At 43.5% G+C, this 16,953-nt stretch overlaps 1 protein-coding gene across 1 annotated transcript in view; it reads left to right on the top strand.

Moving 5' to 3' along the window:
* The first annotated feature begins 517 nt into the window (after window positions 1-517).
* The window catches only part of COBL (cordon-bleu WH2 repeat protein), a 182,736-nt gene continuing 166,300 nt past the window's right edge, over window positions 518-16,953 (top strand). The window contains exon 1 of the mRNA XM_015405499.1: window positions 518-689. Coding sequence (XP_015260985.1) covers window positions 601-689 — 89 coding nt within the window. The 5' untranslated portion in view covers window positions 518-600. The remainder of the gene's footprint in view (window positions 690-16,953) is intronic.

Below are 16,953 nucleotides of genomic sequence, written 5' to 3'. Positions count from 1 at the left end.
GGGCATAAGTTTACCAATCTTACTGGCAATATACTTCAGTCCCCTGGGCCCAGTCACATGCTTTGCCACAGCATGGATCACAACCTCACAGAGGTAGGAGCCCATGATGGAGCCAGGGGGAACAACAGTGTGGTTATGATTTATAATCTGGATATTAGGTGAAGAATCCAGTCAGTCAGAAGAGTGTATCCTGTATGTTCTGTAGTTTGTGGGAGGTGCTCAGAAAGCCCAATAAGTTCAGAAGAAGGGTGTGATTTAATTTGAATGAGTTGCAAGAACAAACATTCAGACTGGATAAATTGGTGCGTCGTAAAGCCTAGAGTTTATTTCAGTGTTTACCAATATTTATTTTTAGATATTCCTTTTGGAAGTATCTGTCTCATGGGCACTCCCTTTTTCTAAGAAATGAGGTTGCAATTAATAGGATGAGCGGGGAAAAAAAATACTATTCTTAGCCAGACTTTCCTATTACCCTATCCTGGGTTGTCTTGAGTTGTAATTAAATTCTGGAGTTGCAACGCCTGTGAATGAAACAAGGGTAAAGAGGCTCTGGGATCCCTGTGAGGACAGGAAGAAAACCAGTGTGTTTTAAGTTATGGAATGGATAGGTTCAAGGTGTTGCCAGGCAGAGACAGAAAAAGAAGAAAGTGCTTTGGGTTTTGTTCTTCTCTTCCAAAATTGGGAATAAAGTAAGAGGGGATCTTTAGTAGAGAGCCAGTGTGGTGTAGTGGTTATGGTGGGTGTCGGATGTGGAACATCCAGGCTCAAAGAGAGGGAAGTAATTGGTTAACCTTGAGCCAGGCAAGCCCAAACCTCTCTGTAGTTAGGAAATTTGATACAATATATTGTTTTGATCTACATAATATGTTGGTAGGATTTTTCTGTTTTATTGCTGTCAAATATTTAATTTTCCTCGTGATAACAATTTTGCTAATACCAGAGCATTTTAACACATTTTAAGAGAAACGGTAATGCTGAGGTGTTAAATGGCAAGCTATCTGAAGAAAAGGAAGAAATGATACTGTGAGTTTTGATGGGCTGACTTGTGTGCTGGTGTGTGTAGCAACATGACATTAAAGTAGCTGTTAGTTGTATCTGATGAAGTGTGCTTGCACATGAAAGCTTATACCATGAATAAACTTTGTTGGTCTTAAAGGTGCCACTGGACTCAAACTTTGTTTAGTTGTAGTTAACGTCAGGCATCAGAGAATATGCATCTCTCTGTACAGGTTTGCATATGTAATCAGTGGCAAGATAATAGCAGTATGCATTCACAAACAATTAGAAGTGATTATGTTGTAAAGGCATTTGACATTTTTTTAATTTGCTTTTTGGGAGGACTTTGACATTGGATTGTAGCTTTTTAACTGGGGCAAGATGGTGGTTGGGAATAATGTTTTGGACTGAGAATATTAAATTTCATCTTAATTCTAAAAGCCATATTCTCTAGGCTCATGCATATATTAATTATGGATAATTACCATGATAGTAATCCATATATGAGATAGTAGGTAGAATTTGGTCCAAAGCAGAAAGCAGTAGGGAGTTTTGATAGCGCTGAATTATGCTTTTCATTTTAATCTTTGGAACTTTTATGGGAGTTAAATAAAACATGTTCTCAGTTTACCAGAATCCTGAGGCGGTATACCCTCTGTACCATGTGAATAATGAAGACTCAGAACTGTGTAGCTGTCATGCGGTTAGTGGGCCAAATTTGGATCCTGGAGGTTCAGATCCCTAGGTTCAAATCCCTGCTCTGCCATGGAAGCTTCAGTGTGACTTTAGGCCAGTCAGAGCCTAACCGGCCTCATAGGGTTGCTATGAGAATAACATGGAGGAGAGGACTATGGGGTAAGTAGCAACAGTTCTGTAGGAGACCAATATGTATTCAGAAGTATACTCTCAAGCACTTCTAAAACCACAAGATAACCCTTTGCTATAGATTCAGGTGGGGGAGCCTTGTTGGTCTGAAGCAACAGAACAAAATTCGAGTCTAGTGGCACTTTTATTATTATTAGTATTTATTCAATTTATTAATTGCCCTATCTTGGCTTTAGTGTGCATGCACGCTTCTTGAAATGGAAATTATCAGTCCATACTTATAGGGTGAGCAGCAGTTGCTTCTTCCAGCCTTGCTGGAGCCAGTTTGGTGTTGTGGTTAAGTGTGTGGACTCTAATCTGAAAGAACCGTGTTTTATTCCCCACTCCTCCACTTGCACCTGCTGATGTGACCTTGGGTCAATCACAAGCTCTGGCACAGCTGTTCCTGAAAGAGCAGTTTGTGTCAGAGTTCTCTCAGCCCCACCCACCTCACAGGGTATCTGTTGTGGGGAGGGGAAGGGAAAGGAGTTTGTAAGCCGCTCTGAGACTCCAAGTGAAGGGCGGGGTATAAATCCAGTATCTTCTTCTTCTTCTTCAGTTGGTCCTTGCATCTGTTAAATATCTTCATTATGTCATATGCTAATTGGGACCCAAAGAAATAGATTTAGTCGACCTGACTCAGTGTGGGCCTCATTAAAAGCCCAGACAGTTGCACATAACCTGCAAATTATCCACAGGAATAGAACATGCCTGCAAGTACTACATTTACCTTACAAACAAGGTTAAACATACAAGGTTTAAAGTTAAGTATTAAGCACCTGTGAAATAAGAGTTTCCTAGCCCTCCACACCAGATAGACAGACAGCGCGCAGCTCCATGTATCTGTGTTGTGAAGGGGATGATAGACATGAGATGGAGCGTTTGCCTCTGCTAAACCCAGACCTGAGTTAAATGAAAAAGTTTGGGAATGAATTTTGCTGCTGTTGGATTTCACAGAGAACACACACCTTTGCACTTTAAGCACGTTGCAGGTTTAAACTACACTGCAGGATAAGCCAAGCCAACCCTAGGGTCGGGCTGGCTTAAAAAAAAAAAATCAGTAGTTTCTGGGATTTCTGAAAAAACCCAGATCTGAATACCATACTGGTATTTTTCAGAAATACAGAATTTTTTCTGGGTCCAATAGACCCAAACCAAAAAATACCGATTTTTTTGCACACCCCTAATGGTAATGCTTCAGCTGAAACTAGATTTTCAGTTAAGAAGTCAATGTTAATAGAGAATTTGCATGGAGAAACTATTGTTTGTCAAAGCCAGGTTTATGATGGTCTCTTGAGTTCTGATCTGGAGGACTTGCATGATGGTCTCTTGAGTTCTGATCTGGAGGACTTGCATCTATTGTAATTGATAGGAGTATGCTGTAGTCCGTCAGGCATGCTTATACATGATACACAGAGTACTTTGAGGTTAAATGCCATAAGCAACAAGAAACTCTGAAAAAAGGAAAAAAGAAACTTGGGGAGAAATTAAAATGCTTGAAAGTGCTAAAAAAAGACAGAGAAAAGAAGCCAAAATAGAAGAAGAAACAGTTGATCAGAAACTAAGGGAAGTGCAAAATAGAAAGAGAAAACTGTAGAAGTGATAGCTGTATATTGTTATTTCATCTTTTTTAAAAGGATACTTGTACTCTAATTTCTAACTTAATTTTTGATTTCAGTTCTGCAACTAAGTTTCATATTGTGGCTTCAGTTAAGCTATTTTTAAAGAATATTCATTGACATTTATTTTATACATATTTTTAGTGTAGTTTAAAGTCAAGAACAAAAATGTGTCATTTGTTAATATTTAGAGATTAGGTGTATTGAAGTTCCATCTTTGTGTAATTTTTAGTGCATTTTCAGAACAGATACAGTCAGTTAAAATCAGTGTTTAAAGAAGTTCATATTGAAGCTCTTATCTTAACAAATGCTTGTTTTTCAGTACTTGCGTAGTTTTAAACTGTTTAATAAAACCGTTATTTAATGTAATGTAACCGATGCATTTTTCAAGTTGGGGCCATTTTTGAATGGTGGTCAGGGAAATCAACAAAATCGGTCAGGAAATCAGGGAAATGAAAAATAATTTTTTAGTGGCAAGCCTGGACTGTTTTGATGAGTATTTTTTGTTTTGTGCAACCTGTAGGGTTAAGCAGGATTCTTAGAGATGGGAATCCCACCAATAGGAACCTTGAACTCATGCCCATATTTGGCTAATTTGATTTCTGAGGAAGACGGGATCAATGAGTTATAAGGCTCTCTTTATAGATGTCTGGGCGGCCCAAGCTAGCCTGATCCTTTCAGATCTCAGAAGCTAATCGGGGTCGGCTCTGGTGAGTAATTGGATGGGAAACCACCAGGAATTGCTATGCAGAGGAAGGCAATGGCAAACCACCTCTGTTCGTCTCTCGCCTTAAAAGCCCTGTGAAGGGTTCCCATAAGTCGATTGCGACTTGACAGCACTTCCCATCACCACCACCAGAGTCTTAAAACCTCTTTAAGGCTGCAAGGTCATGACAGTATTAAAAGAGCCTGCTTCAGTGGGGAGGGTGGGGTATAAATTTGATTAATAAATAATAAATAATAAAAAGAGACTATGGTGAGACCATGTCTGAAGAACATTTTAGATATAAACAACTTCAGTTTCCAATCTTGATTATTTAGGCAATGTCCTAGAGACTGTAGCAGTGACTATGCTCCAAGGGTTCATGGATGGTGTCAGTTATCTGTGCCGTTTTTGGACTGTCTCCTAATCTGGTGTTTATAGTGCAATTCTATTAAAGTCAGTTGTCTTAGAAGGGCCTAACGCTGTTTAGGATTGCACTGTGAGGCCCTTTAGTTAATTCAGTAGGTGAACGATGGAGGGGCAGAATGCACTCATGTTGGTTCCCATAGAGATTTCAGTTGTGTGTGATACCATCAGTCATGGTTGTCCTTCTACAATGTCTTGCCTGAATGGGTTCGTGGGGTACAGTTTTGTAGTAGTTCTGGACCTTCTCACTGGGCAAATTTCAGGCAGTGATGCTGGAAAGCTGCTGCTTCATTCCCTGCTGTTGGTCTAGTCAGGTCCTGTTTCTCTCTTGTGCTTACATAAATATGCTTGGGAAGGTCATCTAGAGAGTTTGGGTACAGTATACTGTTGACATACATCAGCTTAGAGAGCCAGTATAGAAATACAGAGAGAGATACAGCGATTGTGGGGGTTTTGCATTAGCTGCCAACCAAGCTTGTTTACAGATTTTTAAAGTCCTTGTTTGATCATGATTGACCTGTGCCTGTGGGTAGCTAAAGAATTACCTTCTCTGACACAAAACCAGCTCTAACATCAAGATCTTCCTCTGAGCCCACTCTTCATGTACCCTGACTGTCACAAGTACTGTGGGAGAATACAGAGGAATGGGTCTTCATAGCACTTTGTGAAATCCCTTGCAAGGGAAGTTCACTTGCTGCTTCTCTGCCATGTAGGTGCTGGTAAAGACAGTGCTTTTAAACAAATGCTCAGATGGTTGGATCGTAAAATTACAGCAGCAAACCTCACTCTTCTGTCCTGCATATATTACATGTTGATCCCACCCTTCTTCCAAGGAATTGATGGGTGCATGCATTGGTCATCTTCCATTTTATTTTTGCAACAACCTTATGATGTAGCTTATACTGAGAGAGAGTGGGTGTCCAGTAAAATTCATAACCGAGTGGGGGTTTGTGCTTTCTCTCCACTTCTGGTAAAAAACTCTAACGAACCATGTTGGTTCCCTTCCCACACTGGTTTCTTGTCCTTCAATTCCTGTGGGCTTTAATGCCAGTAGGTATAACCACTTTCACCAGAAACTGATGATCTCTGGCATGGTGTGTTACCTGCCCCTCTCCCAAGTGGCTGAGTATTGAATGTCTAATCTTTCTGTTTGATGCAGGTGGGAATTTGCATCTTTTAGACTAGAAAGGGGGAGCAGATACAGTTTGGATTCTTTTATTGGTTGAATGTAATATGAAAGGGTCATACTCTTGGTAGCTATTATTGACTGTTATTATATCTTTGGGAATGTTTACTTGTATAGAAAAATACATTATGTATAATGAGGACTTAGATTTGTCATTTTACATGCAGCAGCAGTAGCTTACAACAGTAAGTTTTAAGAACATAAGAACATAAGAGACGCCAATGTTGGATCAGGCCAAAGGCCCATCCAGTCCAACACTCTGTGTCACACAGTGGCCAGAAATACCAGTGCCATCAGGAGGTCCACCAGTGGGGCCAGGACATTAGAAGCCCTTCCACTGTTGACCCCCCCCCAAGCACCAAGAAGACAAAGCATCACTTGCCCCAGAGTCCCTATATTTTGGTGACCTTGTTCACTTTTTTAGCATAACTTTTAAAGCAAACTAGTATTGTTTCTGGCTTAATCATTAATGGTGTCAGGGCTTTTTTTGTGATGGCACTAACCAGTAACGGCACCTTCTTTGAGAGGCTCTCCCAAGTCCTGATCCTTGTGTGTCAGCCCACCCCATAGAACCGGAGAAAGAGAGAGTGGACTCTCAGGAACAGCCTAGTGGCGTTCTGCAGAGGGAGAGGGGAACTGTGGAAACTGATACTGGCCCTTTAAAAGTATTAAGCAATGAACAGCATTATTGTTAGTAGGTATCTTTGTTGGAGTTGAACAAAATTGTTGGCAAAACATTATATATAGGAAAGCTTTGTTTTATGCATTACTGCAGATGTACTGTGAAGTATTATATGGCACAGCGCATGTGAAAATTGATACAGGTCTTTGTTTTAAAATAAGTCGAAGGCACAGCCAGCTGGAGCTTTGCCACTTTATTTCAGCATGTGTCATCTTTGTCAGGCTTCTAGAATGTATGAGTTATTACTACCCAGTTATCAAATGGAGTTAACCTTTAGTAATACATTTTAACATCTGCCACGTGAGATGTTGGGAGGCGCATTTGGGGAAGAGTTAAATCCCTTCTCTACCCTGTGGTGTGTCCCCTTTGCACAAGGGCCCTTTGCTGCTGTTCTTTGAATTTTAAAAATGTTGGGAAGGCCCAGCTACAGATCTCCCAGGCTCTAGTCAGGCTCTAGGCAAGCCGTATTCCTAGTGTCTTGTATGAATGGGAACTTTGTACGTTCCTTCTTTTAGAGGATATATGAACTCACAATGTGTCATGCACGTATCCTTCTGGGGGAGCTGTCCAAGTCCTCTCTTCACAAAAGAATCTGGAAGCATGAGGCAAAGATTTATGAATCACTTGTGTATTATCAGTACCTGCTTTTGTGTCATATATGAAATAGACACACAGCTTGTTAAAAACTGGTTTAACTTGGCAAGGGGCAGTGTCCACTGTAATTATAGCAGTGGTTGTATAACAAAATATTTTGTGGATAGAGCCAAATGATGGATTTGGAGGGAGAGGGAAATTGAAAGAGATTAATTTTCCGGGAAACTTAAGAGTCTTACAAAGTTCTTCTAAGTAGTTGGTCATTTATATAGCAGAAATGCTATATAATAAATAAACCTGTTAAGTAATTTGCTAAAAAAACTTAACTAGTTAATGTATAATATGTTTTCAGAGTTGTGTGTAGTAGACTGCTTATCACTAAGCAAGTGATCTTGTGAATAGTGTATTGTTGTCATAATTTTGGCATTACAGCATCAGAAATGAAAGGAGCCAGAGATTTAGTGCATGCCAACACATGAGTCAGAGAGATTGCATGGCATGGCGGGGGAGCGCTGTGAAATGTGATACCTGATATCTACATTTAGAACTTCTCCACCAGAAGTAAGTTTGTCTTTAGAATGGTACTAATGTTGCACTATGTTCCAGCAGCCATACTCATGTTGATTAACTATCCATAGTGGGAAAATTGGTGTGAAAAAATGACACTGATTAGGATTCATCTGTCTTTCCAACTTGGCTTTTGGAAAGATGGGATGAATCCCAATCAGTTTGTGTTTTTCGTTTACTATTTATAGCCAACATTAGGAGACTTTAGTCATGCTGTTGATCTTATGTTAGGCATAACAGAGACCCACTCCTTTTTGTTTCTGATCTTTGTTAACACTGCCGTCTGAGAGCTCCCATGAATTTATTCTGAAAGCGAACAGATGAGGCTCAAAGTCAGGCAGTGTTTCAGTATGCTGAACAAAGAAGTATAATTTTAACCTGGATATATTTGTAAATATAGGCTATTCAGTGTTAGCGACTGGTATGGTTGTATGTTATCGATGATTTAAAAATATAATCCAGAAATATGAAAAAAGGGAAAATACTGATATTCTATATGTATTTTTTGGAAGGCTATGTGGATATATGTAGCAAAATGAGGTGATAGAATAGATTGTACAGCTTCAGATTGCAGGTGTGGCATTTCATTTATGAGCACTCCGATATGTAAAGCAATTCCCGAAGCAGAAGACTACCTTATTAGGGAAATGGCTGCAGTAGATAGGGTTGGCAACCTCCAGGTGGTGGCTGGAGATCTTCCACTATTTCACCTGGTCTCCAAAGATCAGTTCACCTGGAGAAAATGGCCGTTCTGGAAGGTGGACCCTATGGCATTATACCCCATTGAAGTCTCTCCTCTCCCCAAACCCCACACTTCTCAGCCTCCACCCCCAAATCTCCAGGTGTTTCCCAGCCTGGAGCTGACAACCCTAGAGGTAGAACCTTTCTTCCTGGTTTGTTAGTTTTCTTGCTGTTGTGGAAGAATGTTCCAAATGTTAACTGCTACCTGCACACTGTAATAAAGTGAAGCAATCTTGGAAACATTTGGGATACTAGCATATAATTCCATTCCATTTGTAATCTAGGCTTAATATGGTACATATTAAGTTTAAAAGAGGCTATTCTTGTTACAGTGAATTTTCATTTACCATTGTGTCTTGTGTGGACATTCAAAGTATTTGAATAACTGGATAACTGGAATCAATATGAAGGCATTTTCAACAGGTGCATTTTCATCGTAGTTAAATGTGTGTGTGTATGACCAGAGTTTTCTTCTAATTTTTTTTTTTTATGCAGCAGTTTCTGTTACACTGAGTAAACTCACCACTATTCAGTTTACAGAGTAACTTTCTGGGCTTGGGAAGAGAGGCAAAAGTCAAGTCCGGTCCGAGGTCGTTGCCAGGAGAGTCAGAGCGAGAGCCAAATCGGGAGTCGTCCAAAGCAGGGGTCAGGGAGCCAGAAATCCGAGCCAGAGTGGGGGTCCAAGGAAAGGAGCTGAAGGTGGATGCGAGGCACGCACGGAGGTGACGCGTTTCTTCCATGAGAGCCCAATGCTGAGTGGGAGTTATATAGGCCTTTGACCGGTTTTCCTGTGGCAGAGGCAGCAGCGCTCCTGCTAATACTCAGGACTCGGGGCTCGCCTTCCCTGCCAGCGTGAATCTCAACTGCGGGTGGCTAAGTCTCTGTGGAGCCGCTCCCTTAGCTGAACCACCCATGGAGGTGAGTCAGGCGGGTTCCCTAATTGCACCTGTGCCTCCTCGGCTGCTGCAGGACCAGGTTACATTAAGCATTACAACCAGAGGAATACCTCAGTTCGATAGATCTAACAGAAGCATACCTCCAGGTTCCAATTTTTTCAACACAAAGAAGATTCCTGAGGGTATGTGTAGGAAGCCTACATCTACAATTCAGAGCTGTCCCATTTGGCCTCCCCACTGCCCCAAATGTTTTTTCAAAGATCTTGATCAATCCAGTTCATTTAGGGGAACAAGGCATACATATCCACAGATAAAACATACCTGATCTTTTTCAGCTGTTAGATATTTGTGGCTAGCGCAAATTTTGTTCTTAATATCTTTGAGTTATAGTGCCATTTTCAACTCCTGACAATCTTAAGTAAACTGCACCCAGTTTAGTGTCTATTGCAGTAAGTTCTCAATTTAGCTGTAGTGCTTTTGAAAAGGAAATGTCACTCCTTGCCTCCCAGTGATTTTACTCTGTGTGCTTAATAGTAGAAAGTGTGTGAGCTGTGCCTACTAAAAGAGGATATACCAGTATAAGCAGTGCTTTGTGTGCAGAACCTATTTACGCCTAGGCCTTGGCTTTCCTACTAGGAAAAAATGGCTACAGTCTTTCCTGTTCTGATATACATAAAGAATTTTGGGAGGGGTATGAAATGGCAGTGGCAATACTGGAGTTGTCCAATTTTTAGCAGCCAGTTTTATGAAGGGAACTGCTCAAGAGAAGATCAGTGTGCATGAGAGAGAGAGATTGATTTATTCCCACCAAGTTAGCTCGATATGACATTGTTCTGATCCAGAGAGCTCTCAAGCAATGCTCCCTCTCAGCACTGGAGTCTTGTGAGCAAAAAATTCTATTCTGTGAGCTAATGGCATTAAAGTTGTGAGCGAGTGATTCGGATACTGCATAAATTGGTTTGCTCTGCAGTCATCCTTCCTGAGCTGAGACAAAAATGTGTGAGGCAGAGGCTAAAAAACTGTGAGCTAGCTCACACTAACTCAGTTTAGAGGGAACGCTGCTCTCAAGCCCTATACAGATAGAGCATGAGGCCTCTGTGTGGTGGGAGGCATTTTCAACAGGTGCATTTTCATTGTAGTTAAATGTGTGTGTGTGTGACCAGAGTTTTCTTCTAAACTTTTTTTCTGCAGCAGTTTGTGTTACTGTGTAAACTATGTGGAGCTTCGACCATGGTTTGTACATTGCCTTCCTGGAGCTTGTGGCGGGGACAGCCATGATTCTTGGCAGGGCTGGCAGGCACGGACCCACTCCTCTATTGCCTTGTCCATGCTGGGCCACCAGACATAGCTGTGGGTGAGTGCCTTCATACGCATGATGCCCGGGTGGCCAACATGTAGCGCCTTGAGAACTTGCTGCTGCAGTCTGGGCAGAATGATGACTCGGTTCCCCCAGAGCAGGCAGCCCTTGTGCACCGAAAATTCGTGCTGCCAGGAGCTGTACAGCTGGAACTCCTTGGCTGTACAGTTCAGAATGTGTGCCAGGGTGTGGTCCTTGGCAGAGTGCGCAGTGACATCAGAGGCATGGAGAGATGGCCGAGGCAGGTCCTCGAGCAGGAGGATGCAATGGGCCGGAGACGGATCGACAGCTGGATTGGGAAGTGGGAGGTGGCTGAGGCCACTTTGCCCAGATGGTGCTGGAGCTCGTAGGAGTAAGCTGACAGGAAGATGGTTCACCACAGCATCTGGGGCAACAGGATATGTGGGGTCTGCCGGTCTGGCATGAAGAGACCAAGCAGTGGCTTGTAGTCCATGGTGATTACAAAGCTCTGGCCATAGAGGCAGTCGTGGAACGTCTTGACTCCTGCAGCAATGGCCAGCGCTTCCTTGCCGATCTGGGTGTAGTTGTGCTCCGCAGATGACAGTGTTAAATAGTGGGTTCAAGAGGCTATAGTGATTTCAACATAGCTTTTTATTTCAGTAATGTACATACAACATACGCAGCGAGCCGCAACTATGTACACAAACTCTAGCCCCAAAACACACCCACAAACTACAAATACACCAATAGAAAAATAGGCACTTGGAACCCTTATTTGAATGGGTGTCATTTAAACTGATGTTACCTGATTTGCCAGCTCGGCAAGGGGGGGTCAATCCGAATGTAGCTGCAAGGAGCATCTCACACAAAGGGTGTTCGCTTGAAGCTCGCAGTATATGCCCATAGAGTGCACAGGCGTGATCGTATACCTTATTATGAACTTGGCACCATAGGGTGGCTCAATATAACTGCGTACAGTTAAGCGAGATCTCCAGGTTTGCAGACCTCTTATTTTTAAGTGACTAGGTCTCATGAGATTGCCTCATGAGAGCTTAGCTGCCATTTTGGATTGCCTAGGCAACTGCAGGCAACATCACCCAGTGTTGTGCAGTTTCTGTTTGAAACTTGAGAGGTGTTGGATGGGGGAAGAAGGCATGGGCAGGCAGGACAAGAAGGAAGATTGGGGATGGTAGGGAAGTAAAACTAGAATGGAGGAACGGCAGGAGAATGGAGCAAAATGGGGGAGATGTGGGCTGGAGGGAGGAAAGCAGGAAAAAGGGAGAAGGCATGGGGTGGGCTGAAAGGGGGAGGGAAGCAGGGGCAGTAGAAATGTGGCAGAGGGGGAAAGCCACCCCATTTGTAAATCTTTAAAATTGAAGATTGTCTTACATAAAAATGTTCATAATACATGTTCTTCGTGAATAAAAACTTGTCTTTAAAAGTATTTCACTCATTCCAAAAGACAAAATATTGAACAGGAGTTTTTTATGTGCTCCCCAAAGTTTCCAATTTTTCTGTTGGGAAAAGTTGAAAGAATGGGGATTGGGAAACCCTGTTTTCCCCATAGATTTTTCTGTTTCTTTCTTTCAGGGCTTTCAGATCTCTAGTAACATGTTGGGATACTGTGGCAGATGTGAAGGGAATCCTTGGCAGATGAGCTGATATGGAAAGGGTTCCTTGAAGGTAGAAAGTTTTAAAACTACTTCTGCAAATGGGAACTTTCTTTTCTTGAAATAGAACCTACCAGCACCCACTGCAATTTTGTCAGAATTTGCTTTTATCATGAGTACTGAGTAAAACTATGGGAAAAATACGGCGTAGAAGCTCACATTACAAGCAGTCTTCTTGGGCTGTGTTTAGCACCTGGCCGGATATGTGCTATGGTACCTGAATGGCTATAAATATTTCATAAGCATTATTCATATTAAAACAAACAATCACAAGCAACTTCACTCAGCAGCTGGGGATTTCCTGGATTAAGTTTCTTTCTCTTAGAATTGTTTATATATTAAGTTGGGGAGTGGTTTTGTCTGTATGTAGAATCTCTTTTACTGTGTAGAATAGTAAGTTGTGTTATTTTGATGCCTTAAAAAAAGGTTTTCTTCATTTTAAATATTCTAAAATAGGATTTTATACCAAAGTTTGATACAAAATTGAATACTTCAATTTACTGACAATTTTAATGGGCCTGAAAAGTTGGAGGACTGGAATTGAGGACTGAAATTTAGTACTTTCTACAGAACTTTTCTGGTTGTGGTTAAACAGCTATATCAGCGTTTGCTATGTTGGTTTTTTATCATATACTGTGTCAGATGCAGGAGTCATTTCATAGAAAAAGAGGTGCTGGCGCTCATTAGCATAACTCATTAGCATAACTTATTTGCATATGCCACACACCCTGACATCACCGGAAGTGTGTCAGAAGGCAACACCCACCACTCAGGCTCCGCTGGACTGTTTTGGATTGCTAGCTATTGGGGGGGACGGACGTGCAGATCTGTCCTCGCAGAGGAGGGAGAGCTTGTACCTGAATAAAACTTGGTCTTAAAGGTGCCACTGGACTGTTTTGGAGGGGGGGGGTGGGGGGAGCTCTGCAACTTACCTGGCTGTTTCTTGCTCTGACTGAGGGCTGCTGGGAGCAGGAGGTGGGGCTTATTGCATGTGCCCGCCCCCTGAGCTCTTTACTGCCAGAGCTCCGCTCCTGTGCGCTCCTGCAGGAACTGACCCCTGGTCAGATGCCATTATATATATTATTTTACCTGGAGCAGCTGTTGAACAAATGAACTCCTGTCCAATGAGCTACATGGGAATTGTGATTTTTGCTGTGAACTTTGCTGACCTTGTATTTTGTATACCATTTGGGATTTTAGAATATTAGTCAACATATTCAAACTTCAGAAGGAAAGATTGTTTGGATAAAATAGTTACGTGGACTAAGAGCTCAGTCCCTAGATCCTTAGTTATGCTTAGTTATCCTTAGTGCTGCTGCAGAGTGGATCTGAACATGTGCACCTGCTAAGCAGACAGTTGGTTTTGTCACCTTTGACAATGCTGATCATTTGTTGGAGGGAGGCGCTCAATTGAATTCAATGGCATCAGTTGAAAGGTGGAATTGGAGCTGATCCTCTGATTAGGTGTGCGTTAGCCTACTCTGACACTGATCCTTTGTGCTTGCGGATCTTCTTAGCTCATACAGCATCCTTTTGCGCACAAGGCAGGGGCTTATTGTGAATCATGTTTTTGCTCCATATTGGCTTCTTAACTACATTGGGGTTTCCCCTCCTTTACAAACAGTAGCATTTTCGAGGTGTTGCTCTCCTGGTTTTAATTCAGGTTTTCCCCCAGTGTTTTTCAGACTAGTTTTGCTGTGATCTAACTTGAAAAAAGAGAGAGCAAACAATAGTGCATGTAAGGGGAGGGGGGAGAGACACTGATGCAGTTATGAAACCAAACTAGACCAAAAAACCCGTCCAGAAAAACTAATCTGGAAGATATGCTACACATTACAGCTTCCCTGAGTTCTCCTATCCAAATTGTGGATCAATTAAAAGAAGGTAATATTATTTTCAAATTTACCATTTAGTGTAATACTGTAAGGAGTCTTGGGCCTCCTTTTAAACTAGATATTTTTCTGTTAGACTGAACCATGGTAATTGTTGTGATCTTCGACGTGGTCTCTGTGCTTCACACCCATGGGTTTAGTGCGCCTGCGCTGAACCAGATCGGTGTTGTAGCAAGCTCCAACGGATTTTCGCGCCCAAACCTCGGGCAGGCGCAGGAACCCCTACTGCGCATGCCCAGAGGGATGGGCACAGACATCCCACCAGTTCTCTTCTGACCGCCGCGCTGTTCGCAGCTCTTTTTGGTTGGTGAACTTACCTCAGTAGCCTTTCCTCCGTTAGTAGCTCTCGGATTCATCTAGATTCATTTTTTCTTGACTTTTGTTAACTCATTCACCTTTGCCTAAAAAAAGAAGAAGAAGGAACTTAAAGATACAGGGGGTGCCCCCCCTCTCTCCACCACCACTTTTTGCCTCCCCTCTCCCGTTCTTAGTTTATGGCGAAAAAGAACAAAAAGTGGGTTTTTTTCAACCACTGCACATCCTGCGGAAGCAAATTGGCCCCTCCGGATGCCACACGCGTTGCCTATTCTGCCTAGGAGAGGCTCATCGTCCAGACGCCTGCCCTCACTGCGCTAAATTCTCTAACCAAACGCGGAAGAATCGGGCAGCGTGCTTAAAGGTGGCCCTCCTGGAGTCTGCTTTGGCCCCTCACCCGTTGGGGATGGATCCCGTTTAGCAGCCAACAGCTTCGACGTCGACTGCTCCATCGGCTTCAACACGTCTACCGGTACCAAAGTCCGCTTCTGACATTGGGCAATCGGCCAGTAAAAGATTAGCTCTGCCCGTGCAATCTTCAGCATCGACTCCTGGGAAGAAAAAGAAGAAGGACCGGGCTGCGAAGACAGGCAAGGCAAAAAGAAGAAGGACCGGGCTGCGAAGACAAAAAGCCAAAAAGGGCAATACTAACCCCCCTAAGGCGCCTTGGCCAGATACCACTATGGATCCTCCCTCTGTGGTGGCCACCAAGGATAAGCCTACAGTTCCTGGGGCATCGACGCCGGAGGCCCCACTGATTACTAAGCAGCCACCTATCCAGCTGCTGGACTCACCCGTTCGGAGAGAGCTTCCAATCCTGATCGATATGGAATGATGCTTCGATATCGACGCAGTCACTGGTCTCAGCCACATCTCTAGGCAGGACAGACCTTCCTCTTCCTCGCCTTCTCGATCGCCCTCACCAGCTGATGCCAACGATCGATACCGACGCTCTCGTCATCGTCGAACATCAGGGGAACGTCGCCATGTTTCTGACTACGCACCACCAGTCTTGTCCCGCTATCCCTCTCGCTCCCGCAAATGTGGCTTTTCCAGATCTCCAAGGTGTCCTTATGTAAGGGACCGTTCTCCTAGAGGTTATCAACCCCCCATTCAACCAATACCATAGGACCAACGACAACTCCAGTACCTCTATGGAACTTATCCACCCGCGGCATCCATGCCTTGGCTGACCCCTGCTGGATACTCAGATTGGGACCGATATTCCATACATCGATCCCAATCACCCCGTCGGCCTCGAGCACCTCCGTTGGTCTCCTCCAACTCTGGGCGCCAGAGTCTCTTTGTCCACATCCACCAGCCCACGGGGACCAGCATGTCCAGGTTACACCGCTTGAACCTTCGATACTGAAACCCTATGCACGCAAATGGAACAAGTTTTGTTTGTTTATGGGTGTGCTTCTTCTGCTGGAGAAGACTCTTGAGAGTCCCTTGGACTGCAAGAAGATCAAATCAGTCAATCCTAAAAGAAATCAACCCTGACTGTTCCCTGGAAGGCCAGATAATGAAACTGAAGCTCAAATACTTTGGCCACCAAATGAGAAGGGAGCACTCACTGGAGAAGACCCTGATGCTGGGAAAGATTGAAGGTCAAAGAAGATGGGGGCGGCAAAGGATGAGATGGTTAGACAGTGTCATCGACGCAACGAACATGAAATTGAGCAAACTTCAGAGGACAGCAGAAGACAGGAGGGCCTGGTGTGATCTTGTCCATGGGGTCGCGAAGAGTCGGACTCGACTGTGTGACTGAACAACAACTGCTTCTCAAGCCACTCGGGCTGGTCTTACAAGGATCTTTGAATTTCTGTTATCCTTGTCTGACGCCAGTTTATCACACTCCTCGTTAAAAGTTTACCTAGCCGCCTTATTGGCGTACCAAGTTCAAGTTGAGGGACACTCAGTTTTTTCCCACCCCCTCTCTAAACGCCTCCTAAAAGGAGTCTTGCATCTCTACCACACACACCCCCCGTCCGATGTCCGGTGGAACAGTGGGATCTCCTGATGGTCTTATGTCAGCTTACGCGAAAGCCATTCGAGCCGCTTGCGACGTGTGATATGAGGCTGCTTTCTTGGAAAACGGCATTCGTCGTAGCTATCACTTCCGCACGCAGGGTGGGAGAGCTCATGGCGCTCAGGTATGATCCAGCCTACCTTAGGTTCCTACCAGATGGCGTACATCTTGTCCCAGACATATCCTTCCTTCCGAAAATTGTTTTGGAGTTCCATCTTCAGGCGGAGATTTTCCTGCCAGATTTCTATCCCTCTCCAAAATCCCCAGAGGAACGTCTCTACCATACATTGGACACTAAGCGAGCACTCCTCTTCTACTTACAGAGGACTCACTCAACCAGGCTCGATCCCCACCTGTTTGTCTCCTATGCCACTAAAAGGGCTGGAACTCACATCACATCCCGATTCTCTAGGTGGATTGTTGAACTGATCCATCTGTGTTACCTAGTTGCC

Source organism: Gekko japonicus, unplaced genomic scaffold (assembly GCF_001447785.1).
Source record: "Gekko japonicus isolate JY-2015 unplaced genomic scaffold, Gekko_japonicus_V1.1 scaffold1085, whole genome shotgun sequence".
In the NCBI taxonomy this organism is placed as follows: Eukaryota; Metazoa; Chordata; class Lepidosauria; order Squamata; family Gekkonidae; genus Gekko; species Gekko japonicus.
Note: the sequence above shows the minus strand (reverse complement) of the source record. Positions and strands in the feature narration are given on the sequence as shown.